Below are 13,350 nucleotides of genomic sequence, written 5' to 3' on the forward strand. Positions count from 1 at the left end.
TCTAATGAACTTGGATAGGCAGGCAGGCAAGATGCACATCTGCCAGCAGAGAGTTCACAAGCCACGAGAGGTTCAGACTCGTGATGGGGGGGTGAGGACTCCCCATCCCATTTGGGCCCCAGGAGGAAGGCCTGTGTTTGGTTTCAGGCCAAGCTTTTGGGAGGCGAAAGGGGGTGGTGGAGGAGATATTTGCAGGAGGCTTGGCTGGAAGCAGGGAGCCTGGACAGGAAGCTGTTCTCTTCAAGCATCCTAGGGAACAGAGCTCCTCCTTCCTTCCTTGCCAGAAGATGAGTGATTCAGGCAGAACCCCCACACTACTGAGTCCCATACATATACTCCCCCCTCAGGCTTATGAATCTGAATGGGGTGGGAAAGCCTCCCACTGACTGGCTGTCCAGTCTCTGTCCCTCTTGGTCCTGTGTTCTTCTCCTGCCAGGAAGGGGCTTCTCGGACAACGGACAGCCTGTTCGGACCTATTTAGTGTGGGCTTATTGGGAGTGTGTTGGGGGGGGTGTTCTCAAACTATTTTTGCTGGGAACCCCTTTGAAAATATTTCAGATTGTGATGACCAGCCCCCCCCATCCCATGCCACCCAGCTCTGAAGGCAGCACCACCGTCAGCAACAGCACAGCTGTAAGGGTGGTCATACCATGCCATGCCCACCCTTACTTCTGCACAGCTGCTGGTGGTGGCTCTGCCTTCAGAGCTGGGTGCCTGGCCAGCAGCTGCTGCTCTCCAGCCACCCAGCTCTGAAGACAACACAGATGTAAGGGTGGCAATACCACAATCCCTCTATAATAGGCTTGCAACCCTCTTTTGGGCTGGGACCCCCAGTCTGAGAAACACTGGCTTATAGCATACCCAGGAATAAACCAGGTTTTGGCTTTCAGGGTGAGAAGGGGGTGTGGCAGCCAGACAGACCCTCGGGTTAACCACAGCCAGGGCACACATTTTTAAACACAACAGTGTCTACATTAAGTGCTAGGTGGGGTTTAACTGTGTTAGTTAAATCATGTGAACAGGTTGCCTAACACTTTACTCACTCAGTGCAGGCAGTGACTTTGCTTGGGAACCCTGGGGATGTGACGGCCTGCAGCTGGGCAACGAGCCCCAGAGCAGGGGCATTTCCCACTGCAGGGGCTCTCCAAGTGCTCTATAAAAGCTGCTAGCTTCTGCACGCTTGCCACAGGTCTAGTGCTCGCTCCATGACACTCGTTGCTGCTGACCTGGACATCATCTTACTGGGTACAAGCAGTACCTAAAAAGCAGCTGGATGGATGGATGAACAGGGGCTATGGTTTCATTGGGGTATACAGACAAGCCTGGCTCCATAAAGCCCGTATTCAGGGTTCACGGTCTAGTTCCCATCTAGCACAGTGCCATGGTGAAAGGATCCAGATTTGAATCTGACAGGCGTGAAGCATCCCAATCAGTTTCTTACACTGCACTGAACTAAGCACAAATATCACATCAGAGGGATGGTAATGTTCTGTACTAACAGCTTTCCAAATGGGCGAGAGGTTGCAAGACAGACGCTAAGTGCAGCCCACAGCTCAAACAGCAGAGCAGCAGAGTTGAAGGGCATAAGGATGTTACCTGCTGGAATCTGGATTCTGTGTTAAGGCCTCATACGCTTGGCTATTGTGCCCTAAATCCAAGTGATGTTTGAAAATGCACGTCCTCAAAGTAGCCTAAAACACCAGAGAGCGTAACTCAGTTCAGTCAATATTATCTGTACCAGTGAAGATAAATTCTTGGTGCCAGCAATAGCTGCTGCATGGAAAAAAAACCCAATGTCTCAGCACAAAACAATTAATGCCTACCTGGCTTCTCCAGTCATCAGCTGCTTCTGTGATTGCTAGCGTTGCTAACTGGATGACCAGTTCAGGTAAACCAATAATGTCCAGCAATCGCAGGACCTAGAGAGAAGACACACTCCGGTTTGGGATGTAGCGGTGTCTAAGAATGTGGAAAATTTTGTTTTCTTTACCATGAGAAAGTTCTTTCCACACTCACTGAATTCAGAAGCAGCCAAAAAGATTTTACTGATGTTTTCAAAAAACCACGTTCGTTTTCCAGCAGATGCCAAGAATGAAAGATTTCAAACCTGAAGAGGGATGCTTTGGTATGTTATAAACAGGGGGATTGAATCAAGGCACCGGTGTGTTTCACAGATAGGGACTTTTCTGCAGAATCCAACCCACTAACTGATCTACAACTAAAACTTCTCTCTCTGTCTATAAGCCCATATGGTTTGAAAAATTCCTGAAGAAACAACCTGTAAATTCTCTCCTTAGGATGTGCAAACTGGAACAGCAGCAACAAAAGACGCAGACTCCTCCATTCATCTCTATGGGCATTTGATAATTCAAATGTTAGCACAGCTAACCATTTGATGGCTGATTCTAAAAGAGATGTAGCTAACACACTCACCAATCAATCCTGAGCTCCTGCTTACACCTCTCCAGATGCCAAAAGCACCAACTGTCCCCTACTCAGCTGCCACAACCTCCCACCCCCCTCCCACCCCCATGGATACCTTATTTGTTCTGTGGTAGCACCCAGGAGCCTGAGTCATGGAACAGGCCCTGCAAGGCACTGTACAGACAAAACAAAGTCTCTGACCCACAACCACAATCTAAGTAGCTACCACAATGCAGTTAGGCACTCTCAACAGAATTCACAGATTAAGGCCAGAGACTCTCACCTAGTGATTTCTGCATCAAGTCCATAACTGTTTGAGCTAGAGTATATCATTCAGAAAGATACACCAAGTCTTGACAAAAGACAACAAGTGATAGAGAATCTATCACATCCCTAGGTCAGTTACTCCAAGAGTTAATCACCATCATTGTTAAACACTGACATCTTATCCCTAGCCTGCATTTGTCTGCATTCAGTTTCCACCCAATGGCTCCCATCCTGCTTCCGACGGATGGACTAGAGCCCTCTGCCAGCAGAAGTCTCTTCCCCACGCAGATCAGCCTCCAAGAACCAAATCACCTCTCAGCCTTTCCTTGGATAATCTAAGCAGGCTGAGCTTCTGAAGTCTCCCTATAAGGCAGTTTCTCCAGGCCTCAAACCATTCTTGCAGTTTACTGAAAGTTGAGGGCAGACTAATAAATTGCATTTAACATGAGACACACTACAAGAGATACTGTGCTGACTTCTTCACTTCCAGGTTTTAGCCAATAAAATCCCCATTTTGTATTTACCTAGCAGCAGCCAGAGATTGCCAGGTGGCACAAACCTGAGGGCCTTGAGGCAAAACTGACGTCTACCCTGTTGAGAGGCGAAACATGGCTCCAGTTCTAATGTTGTAGCTTTAATCGGAGAAGTTAGCTTAAATCCAAGACTTTAGCATGGCTAGGAAAAGGCCTGCCACAAGAAGACAGGCTGCCTTGACAGTGTCCGCGACCAAACTTTCACAGCAAGTGCCAAGTTGTTGTACTGTCATGGCAGCAATACCTTGTCATAATACTGCAGGCGAGGGGTGGAAGCCATCTCGCCATCCTCAGCTCGTATCAGCCTGTCCAAAAACTCCTCTTTTCCAACTTCGGACGCAGCCTGACAGAAACAGTCTAGAGCCTGGAAGAAAAATTAAACTGCTAAGTACGCCCTTTCTCAGGCAACTGACTCAATCCAGAATACAGGTGAACACGACAGCTTGGTTGTGTGCCAGGCTACGCAGGGTCACCACAGGCCACTCCATTAAGCCCTAGCTAGCTATGTGTTTCCATAGGTGTCTCAAAGCCTCCCAGGTATTTAAAAACAATTTTCCCCTGCCCCTTCCCAGTCTGAAGGAGGAATAGCTCAACCCGGTTTGTACACTTGCTTGCTCATTTACACTTGTGTATATGAGTGAGCGGGTGTGAGAAAATCAGAGGGAAAGCTACACTAAAGAAAAGAGTTTTGCATTTCGTTCTGAGCAACACATCATCTAGCCCTAGGAACAGCATGTAACCGGAGGTCAGGTAAGCGTGACAGTGCAGATCCACACAGCCACCACTGAACCCCGTACATGAAGCAATGCTCCACTCTGGGAAGCAGTGAAGCTGTTTTGTACCTTGTGTCCCTCGCCCATAACAAGGTAACATCTTCCCATCAAGAAGCGACAGGAGCCCACGTTCACATGACACCAGGGCTGCAGCAGGCGAATGTATTCCTAAGAGACAAAGGGCATCCTTTGATCAGACACACAAAAGATTTAACATTCCCTTAACAGTGATTACGAACCAACACACCCCTGTATTCCGGCAAGATAGTCCCTGTTTTACCAGAGAAAAACTGAAGATTTCAGCTTTGGATTCCTGCAATGCTACTTTAGTGGCATGCTGTAACTATAGTACTAAGGGCACCAGGGTGACTCCATGTTCTGCTGATCCTATTTCCAGATGTCATTTGCAAACGAGGAATCTTAATGGAAAGTGTGAGGTGTGTTACAAGCAGAGTGTGTAGCGAGAACTCTAGTTAACGGCACCTATGTGTTTCTGTTCCGAAGGGCCTTTTTCAGGTGCTTGTAACAGTCACACACCTTTTGGACAGATCTTCCGGGCTGGGAATTTCCACGGGAAAAATCCACAGGAACAAAAGTGGTTCCATGACTTTCAGCACAAAAGTGATGGGGGAAACACACACACTTGCCATCAGTAAATGACCTAATCTGAACAGCTCCAGCTTCTCAGTGGGAGGTGACAGGAATTGGAAATTTAGCATTTGAACATGCCCCGCATCAAATGGGTGCCTCTGGAGTGCGGGATGAAAAGCCATTTTGATTTGGCTGAGTTAAAAGGGGTCAACAAATATTTGATGCAAGCTCACTCCTAAGAAGGGTTTAACAATCTCCCTCTGGCCCACCAGCACCATGTTTGTCCATAGAACAACCCCTTGTCACACTCACTGTGCAGAAGGGCTTAGAATGAGGTATCTGGCACACAGCACACAGGTGGGTCAGAAGGAGCCCTACTTCAATGCACCCAGCACATGGCCAGCTGTCTAGCACAGTATTCCCTACCGTTTTCAGGCTGGCGAGCCTTTCAGTCACAAATTTTCGCATTACATTTATTATAAAAGAGTAAAAAAACACATCAGCAATAGTGACAGGTCTATGTAATGTAATGTATTGGTGTGCATGTTTCAAGAGGTCGGCAGAGGACATTTGACCTTGAGGGGTCAGGGTGTGCGGCAAGTGAGGGAACCAGATTGTATAACAATCTAAAGCAAAGACTAAGTCTCATGGCCTTCCCCCCACAACTTGCTTTGTGGGTCCCCTGGGGCTCACAATCCACAAGTTGAGAAACACTCTTTTAGCAAACAGTGCTAAGTCCCTCTCTCTTTCCTATTTCTCCTTTTCACAAGACAAGATTACATTTTAAAACTGTGCTGAAAGAACGTACATTTGAGGCAAAGGTAAGGTGGTGCTGGGAAACTTCGCTCTGAACCCTTGTGCATAAGCATCAAAAGAATGTAGCTACATTGTCACCTATGTTCTACCTACCTATGGTACTTACCCGGCCCCCACTATTCTAGTATCAGACTGTCCCACATCTAATGTTCCAGATGGGAATAGAGGCAAAGACACACTAAGGGTCCCACAGCACCCATCCCTCATTCAGTGGAGTCAGGGAATCTGTCTCTTATTTTGGGTAACATTCTATTTGTGATCACCAGGATGTAAATCTGGAGTAAATTCATTGAGGTTGTTCCAAATTTACATCCATATAAACCAAGATTACATGTAGGCCTTCGGTGGATGGAGCAGAAGGTTGCAGGGGGGGAGGGACAGTCCACTTAAACAGTGGACAAAAATAAAAGTTGAACATCTTCCTGCTGCCCTTCCTGGGACATGAATAAGGTAGCAGCCCTGCAGGAAAAGAGTGTGTGAGATCATGCAATCAAAGACCGTACCATAACACAAATACAAGGAGGCAGAAATCAGGTGGCACAAAGAAGCTTGCCATTTCCTGAACTGAATGCTTTGGAATTCTGACATTCTTTTAGAAAGGTTGAATATATGGGTTGTTGTACATAAACTGCAGCAGACCAATCCCTGCCCCAGGTGCAATCCATTTTGTAAACACACTGCAACACGCTGATCCCCGTCCCCAGGAATAATCCATTCGGGGACAAAGAGCCTGTTTATGTCCTACTAAAATGTACAAGAGAAAACGTGTGGCATGAATAATTCAGTAGCAATTGGCCTTCAAACTCACTACACTAACATTTTCCATCAGCGTGCAGTGAAAGAAACATGCTGTTTTTCAGCGTAGAAGAGTAAAAAAATTCAGAGTTATAGCACCAAAAACTGAAAAGAAAAAAAATCCCTTTGGCTAAAGAGCATGAAGTTATAGTTCAGAAGATAAATCTGAGAACTGAGTAATGCACAGAAACACGCCTGGAAATAACAGCTCATATTGAAATGGGTGTGCTCAGTACATCGCTCCCTGACTGAAATTGCAGTTCTCCAAATGGGCTCACAGAAGTAGTCTATGTCTGCTCTTGAAGTTAACCTGTTTACATTATTGCATTACAGACAATAGTGAGCCTCATGATGTAATACCTAACAGGTGCCTGGAGATTCAGATTCCTGAGTTTTAGTCACACCGCTGCACAGTCACTTGATCAGGCTCCAGAAAAGGGAAAATGCTACACACCTACAGCACCTCACCTTAGAATGGGACCTGAGACGCAGAACTCCCCACCAACAAACTCTACAAATACAGCCTAAGGCCTCTTTTCTGGGCTTTGCTGAAAATAACTAAAGTATTAAACTTTGTGCACATCAACTTCAAATACTTCCTGCACAGTCTGTGCTGTATAATACAATTTATTGACATTTATCAAGGAACTACTCCCAAATGTCACTAAATTCTTAACCTCTGGCTGTCTCTTTTATGAGTGGTGGAAGAATGTGGAAGATGTTTAATTTTTTTTAATATTATATGTGCCATCTGTTTGATTGTTACTGTGTTTCCCCCATGGTTACCAGGTGTTAATTCCAGCAGGAGCGGACAAACATTTTTCAGAGCCCTCCAAGTACTTATACTTAAAAGAACAATGCGGGTATCAATCCCTTTGACTTACTTCTGTGGTTGGTCCTAGAGGGGACATCCCAGCCAGGATTTCATCCCAGGGCAGGTGAAGGCAAGAAGCCTGTAAGCTGAAAGGGGTGAAAGGTGCTAGCCCTGAACAGTGACAGCTTGGTCTTCGGATGCAAGAGGGGCTGAGAGAACATCCATGTGAAACCATCCTTAATATACTTTCATATTAGGTTTTCTCAACCCCCATTAAGCCTGTCAGGTTTTCTTACCCTATCTGGTTACAAAGAGGCTCTGTGATATGCAAGCCAGTTTCTGGTATCCAGTTGTTCTCTCCCCCCACAGGATCTTTGCTGGTTGCAAGAATAAGCGGATCAGACACCTTGTTAGAGAGAGAAAACCATTCGCCATGTGTCGAGAATGCTTACCTGTAGCTGGGTGTACTGACAACTGCCCATCAAACATTCTGGGAAGAGGAAGCCAGGATTACTGGGCCATCTGAATATTAGATAAGGAACGGGGCAATTCGTCCATTGTCGGGGAAGAACTTCAAGAACAGGCTTGAAATGTGAAAGCCTCTGGTGCTCAGAGTTCACACAAGTCATTGTTCTGTAACAGGGTTTTCCCATCTTAGACCAAACGGGTAGTCCAGCTAAGTCCATCATCTCAGAGAACACCCCCACACCTCCATCATGCATCTAAGCCAAATGTTTCAGACCTGGGGGCCTAAGGTTAAGTGTTTAGAACCCATGTGTGAACACCGAAAAGGTGGCCTGATTTTGAGAAGTTCTGAACACTCACAAATCCTACTGAAGAGGACTGGAATCAGGTCACTCTTACTAAGGTGTCTAAATATGGATTCAAGAGCCCAGAATTGACAGCTTTGGCCTCATTAATTGTGAGACACTAGACATGCTCTCCAAGGAGACGTGTGCCTATTTCCAGCTTCAGGGTACTGAGCAACGTTCAGTTACAGACACACCTTCACTCTGGCTTAATAATTCAAGGATACAAGAGTGGCAGGAGATCAGCAGCAACTGCAGTAATCAGATGAGGCCAGTTCAAACTAGTTTCACTCAGAGAGGTATTAGGCTGGGAGAAGAGGTGAGATATTATGTGTTTTCTGGCCACTTCCTGAAAAAATAATTCCACAATCGTCTGAGGGCTGGACACTAAAAGACAAATGAAAAAAGGGTTGACAAACTACATACACACAGCTTAGTAGACATAACCTCTTCCTAGCCAAATCTGTATACTGTGCTCATCACAAGGGGTCCACAGGCTACTTATACACCCAGCGTTTAATACTCTAACACAGTGGTTCTCAACCAGTGGTACGTGTAACTCTGGGGGTACAGAGAGGTCTTCCAGGGAGTACATCAACTCATCTTGATATCTGCCTAGTTTTAGCACAGGCTACATAAAAGCACTAGCAAAATCAGTGCAAACTAAAATTTCACACAGACAATGACTTGTTTATACTGCTCTATATGCTATACACTGAAATATAAGTACAATATTTATATTCCAATCAGTTTATTTTATAATTATATGGTAAAAACGAGAAAGTGGGCAATTCGTCAGTAATAGTGTGGCTAAGACACTTTTGTATTTTTATGTCAGATTTTGTAAGCAAGTATTTAGATGAAACTTGGGGATACACAAGACAAACCAGACTCCTGAAAGGGGTACAATAGTCTGGAAAGGCTGAGAACCACTGCTCTAACACACTGAACCAATGTTTCTGGATTACTCTTTAATATCTCATGGATTCAGACTTCAAGGTGAGATGGGACCATCATGATCATCTAGTCTGACCTACTACACATCACAGGCCACAGAACCTCCCTACCCTCTCCCGTAATAGTCCCATAACCTCTGGCTGAGCTGTTGAAGTCCTCAAATCATGGTTTAAAGACTTCCTGTTACGGAAAATCCACCATTTACGCTAGTTCAAACCAAACAAGAGAGCTCCTCCTCCTGCTGCTGGGATCCAGGAGTCCATAAGCTCAAGTTTCATTTCTACTGTCTGGCAATTCTGTGCCCTCCAACTGAGCAAGGCTTCCCTTTCTACTTAAAGGTTATACCAGCTGGAAATAGAACCCAGGTTTCCAATATGGCAGACCCAAAGCTTAGCCATTTGTGTGTTAGGCTCCTTCTGACGGACAGTGTGGCTAATACAGAGCTATGCTGTCTGCAAAATGGGGTTATTCAAGCACAGTGTTATGCATCTTCCTCTAGACAAGAGGCTAGACCACATGTATGATGGGATAACATGATTTTGGCAATTAATTGATCTTTAACCATTCATGGTAAATAGGCCCAATGGCCTGTGATGAGATGTTAGATGGGGTGGGAACTGAGTTACTACAGAGAATTCTTTCCTGGGTATCTGGCTGGTGAATCTTGTCCATATGCTCAGGGTTTAGCTGATGGCCATATTTGGGGTCGGGAAGGAATTTTTCCTCCACGGCAGACTGGAAGAGGCCCTGGGGGTTTTTTGCCTTCCTCTGTAGCATTGGGCACGGGTCACTTGCTGGCGGATTCTGTGCACCTCGACGTCTTTAAACCATGATTTGAGGACTTCAATAGCTCAGACATAGGTGAGAGGTTTTTAGCAGGAGTGGGTGGGTGAGATTCTGTGGCCTGCGTTGTGCAGAAGGTCAGACTAGATGATCATAATGGTCCCTTCTGACTTTAATATCTGTGAATCTACTCCTGCTGCTAGTTATTGTAGTTAACCATGTGGCTTGAGTGGCAGAGGTAGAATGGTTGAACCCTCCCGATATGGAAGGGGCTTTACAAACACAAACCATTTCTCATTTTCTAAAAACGTAGGAAATTACATACAAAAAAATACATTAAAAGAGCCTTATCTAGGTCACAAAGTCACAGGAAACGCTTGAGTGGAGGCTGGCTTTACTTTAGCCACACAATTTTTGTGGACCACAAGAGAGTGGGTGATGAACATATCGAAAGATGGGCCCCAAGAACTTGGCCCCCCCAAAAATCACTAGTCATGTCTGAAAGTATGGGCTTAAAGTCAGAATTAAGAGCTGAAGACCTTGTAGCACATCTCTTACCTAGTTTATGTGGTGTTAAGGCTGAGGTGTCTGTTAACTCCAGTACAGATAAGTGCTGCAGGTTGGATTCCCTAGAGGAGAAAAATCTAGCTATAAAGAGAGACAAGCACATCCTGTGTTACACATTCCAACACTGTCCACATGGAACCCAACTGGTCACTGAAATGTCCGGGGTGTGAAACCCTGCCACTGCACAGCAAAGACAGGCTCAGTACCCAAGGGAAAGTCAGAAATCCAAAATGCTTTGGATATTTTCAGTGTCCATTCACAATGCAGCTGGAAAGAGAAACGATCATTTACAGTTGTCAAAGCTACTCTGCGTCAGTCCAGATTCTCAAATATGACTGCTCCAGACCAACAGATGGAAAGAGCAACTCATTTTTCAATGAGTTTTTACTGAACAGTAAAAACCCAATCACTGACCATTATACCAAAATTACAGTACAAAAATATAACAAGTTGGGAATCGGGACAGGAAGAGAACAAATCAAAGGTGGGAGGGAAAAATCAAACTGTATTTTGTCAGTGTTTCATATGTATCTAGACACTTGGTATTTCACAAAGTTTTACTGAGCAAACCTAATATAGCTGCCTAAAAGCAGCTTCCAATAAGTCTCACAGGACTCGTCTGTACAGTGTCGGGAGGGGAGGGGGGAAGCTTTTGTTTGTGTCTTTGTAGAATTCCTAAAAAGAAGCTTCCAGTCCATCCACCCAGGAAGAACCATCTCTGACATAACATGGAAGCACTTCAGCTGCGGGGCACGAATCTTTCAGGGAGAACAGAATAACGGAACATTAACAATGAAGTGACCCTCCTCCTCCCCGCAAGAAGAAAGTTAGACCAAGGATCTGAGTTGACCATAGTCTCTTAGACTTACAATTAAGACTCTCTTATCACCCAAAGAGAGGTATTTTCTTTAAGATTCTTAGAATTAGAACCCAAGATGATGTCTCATCTGTTCAAAGGGCATTTCAGACATCTCAAAGGATTTATATGAAACCTATCAATCCACTTTGACTAGAGAGATTGGGAACACAAGCACTTACAACGTGTCGACTGGAACATCCGATGCCAAGCACTGACTCGCCCATCTGATCAGGTAATAAGACAACAGCAAAGGAGAGGTGCGATGCAGCAGGTCCTGCTGAGACTGGAACAGCTGGCCCCCTCCCAGAATCATCTGTAAGGAGACCAAAGCAGCTAGCATTGTAACTGAGGCCAGGGATAGCCAACTGCTTCAGCTGAGACAAGACAAAAGTGACATTACAAAGAGTATCAAAGGTCAGCACGGGGCCCAGCCTTGCTAGCCATTAGTGGTCACGGAGCGTATGCTAAACGGAAACAGGACATTTGCATTCCAAAGCATTAAACAGACCGGCACCAAAACAACAAAAGCTGCATATTCATTTTGTTTCATTACTTCGGTGCAAGCTGGTATGCAGCTCAGTCCTTACCCAGGGCCTGGGCCACACAGTGAAAGCTTAACACAGAGGTAAGGCTACAAAGATCTGAAGGGCATAAAGTGCAAAGAGGGGAGAGGAGCTGTTCCAAGTTCCACAAGGGAACAGATAATAAAATTTTTTGTTAATTATGAAAGGGAAATTTGAGGCTGAAATTGGTCTTGTTACAGAGGCAGCACCTCTCAGGCTCTCAATAAAACTACATGCAAGTTTTTATTGGTATATTTCAGTTGGGGGGGGGGGGGGTTAAAAATAGTTACATCTGTAAGAACCCTAGATTAGGCAGTGTGAAGGTGCCTTATATGGATATAGTTATTCCCCTTCCTATATGTGCATAGCTATACCAGTGTAATGCTCCTTTATACTGACATGAGATAGACAGTTTTCTTCATCAAATCGTCACTGAACCAATTTTAGACTTGGTTTTAATAAGTCTGGTAAGCTGGTCACAGGAATCAATCTTGGACTAAGCGTTCACAAGTTCATTCAGGTTAAATTAAATGGAATGATGATCAAAACCAGGTTGTCAACCCTGGCTTTTGATTTCAAAAGGGCAGACTTTGGGAAATTAAGGGAATTAGTTAAAAAAGTCAGCTGGACTGGATAGATCAAAGACTTACATGTGGAGGAGGTTTGGAATTTCTTTAAATGAACTATACAAAAATTATCTGCAATTTGCATCACAAGCAAGGGGCAAAAACTTGTAGTGAAAGCCTCCAGACCCAGCTGGATGAATAACCACCTTAAAGGTTTTTAAGAGTAGGCCAACAGCCTACAGGGAATGGAAAACGAGACTGATCAGCAAAGAAAGCTACATCATAGAGGTTAGAAAATGTAGAAATAAAGGTACGAATTGCTACCAATCAAGCTAAATTAGCTCTTGCGAAGGAAATTAAGATACATAAGATGTCTTAATTATATAAAAAGAATAAGGAAGGATAAATTTTGGCCACTGTGCAGTGTGGATGAGGAGATTAAAGGTAATCTAGGTATGGCCCAAAATCTACAATGAATACTTTGCCTTGGTTTTCAGTAAGGGGGATAATGTGAAACATGGGCATGAAGGCAGGATGGCTGATAGAGATGGCCACAGTTGAGGTGGAAGAAAAATGTAAAGACCTTAATGTGCTCAAATAAGGGCAACTGGATAATTTCCATCCCAGAATACTAGAAGAACGGCACATAAAAAAGAAGCTTACAAGAAGTGGAAGATTGGACAAATGACCAGGGAAGAGTATAAAAATGTTGCTCGGGCATGTAGGAATGAAATCAGGAGGGCCAAATCGCACCGGGAGCTGCAGCTAGCAAGAGATGTTAAGAGTAACAAGAAGGGTTTCTTCAGGTATGTTGGCAACAAGAAGAAAGCCAAGGAAAGTGTGGGCCCCTTACTGAATGAGGGAGGCAATCTAGTGACAGAGGATGTGGAAAAAGCTAATGTACTCAATGCTTTTTTTACCTCTGTCTTCACAAACAAGGTCAGCTCCCAGACTGCTGGGCTGGGCAACACAGCATGGGGAGTAGGTGGCCAGCCCTCTGTGGAGAAAGAAGTGGTTAGGGACTATTTAGAAAAGCTGGACGTGCACAAGTCCATGGGGCCGGATGCGTTGCATCTGAGAGTGCTAAAGGAGCTGGCGGCTGTGATTGCAGAGCCATTGGCCATTATCTTTGAAAACTCATGGCGATCGGGGGAAGTCCCGGACGACTGGAAAAAGGCTAATGTAGTGCCCATCTTTAAAAAAGGGAAGAAGGAAGATCCTGGGAACTACAGG

At 44.9% G+C, this 13,350-nt stretch overlaps 1 protein-coding gene across 2 annotated transcripts in view; it reads right to left on the reverse strand.

Annotated features, from left to right (window-relative positions):
• NUP160 (nucleoporin 160) overlaps positions 1–13,350 on the reverse strand; it is a 56,723-nt gene that overhangs the window by 14,216 nt on the left and 29,157 nt on the right. For both annotated transcript variants that reach the window (XM_037899272.2, XM_043548729.1), the window contains exons 18-25: positions 11,168–11,301; positions 10,121–10,191; positions 8,050–8,209; positions 7,466–7,535; positions 4,067–4,165; positions 3,469–3,588; positions 1,824–1,919; positions 1,597–1,691 (exon numbers count right to left, since the gene is read on the reverse strand). In XM_037899272.2, the coding sequence (XP_037755200.1) occupies positions 1,597–1,691; positions 1,824–1,919; positions 3,469–3,588; positions 4,067–4,165; positions 7,466–7,535; positions 8,050–8,209; positions 10,121–10,191; positions 11,168–11,301 (845 nt within the window). The remainder of the gene's footprint in view (positions 1–1,596; positions 1,692–1,823; positions 1,920–3,468; positions 3,589–4,066; positions 4,166–7,465; positions 7,536–8,049; positions 8,210–10,120; positions 10,192–11,167; positions 11,302–13,350) is intronic.

Source organism: Chelonia mydas, chromosome 6 (genome assembly GCF_015237465.2).
Source record: "Chelonia mydas isolate rCheMyd1 chromosome 6, rCheMyd1.pri.v2, whole genome shotgun sequence".
NCBI classification, from domain to species: domain Eukaryota; kingdom Metazoa; phylum Chordata; order Testudines; family Cheloniidae; genus Chelonia; species Chelonia mydas.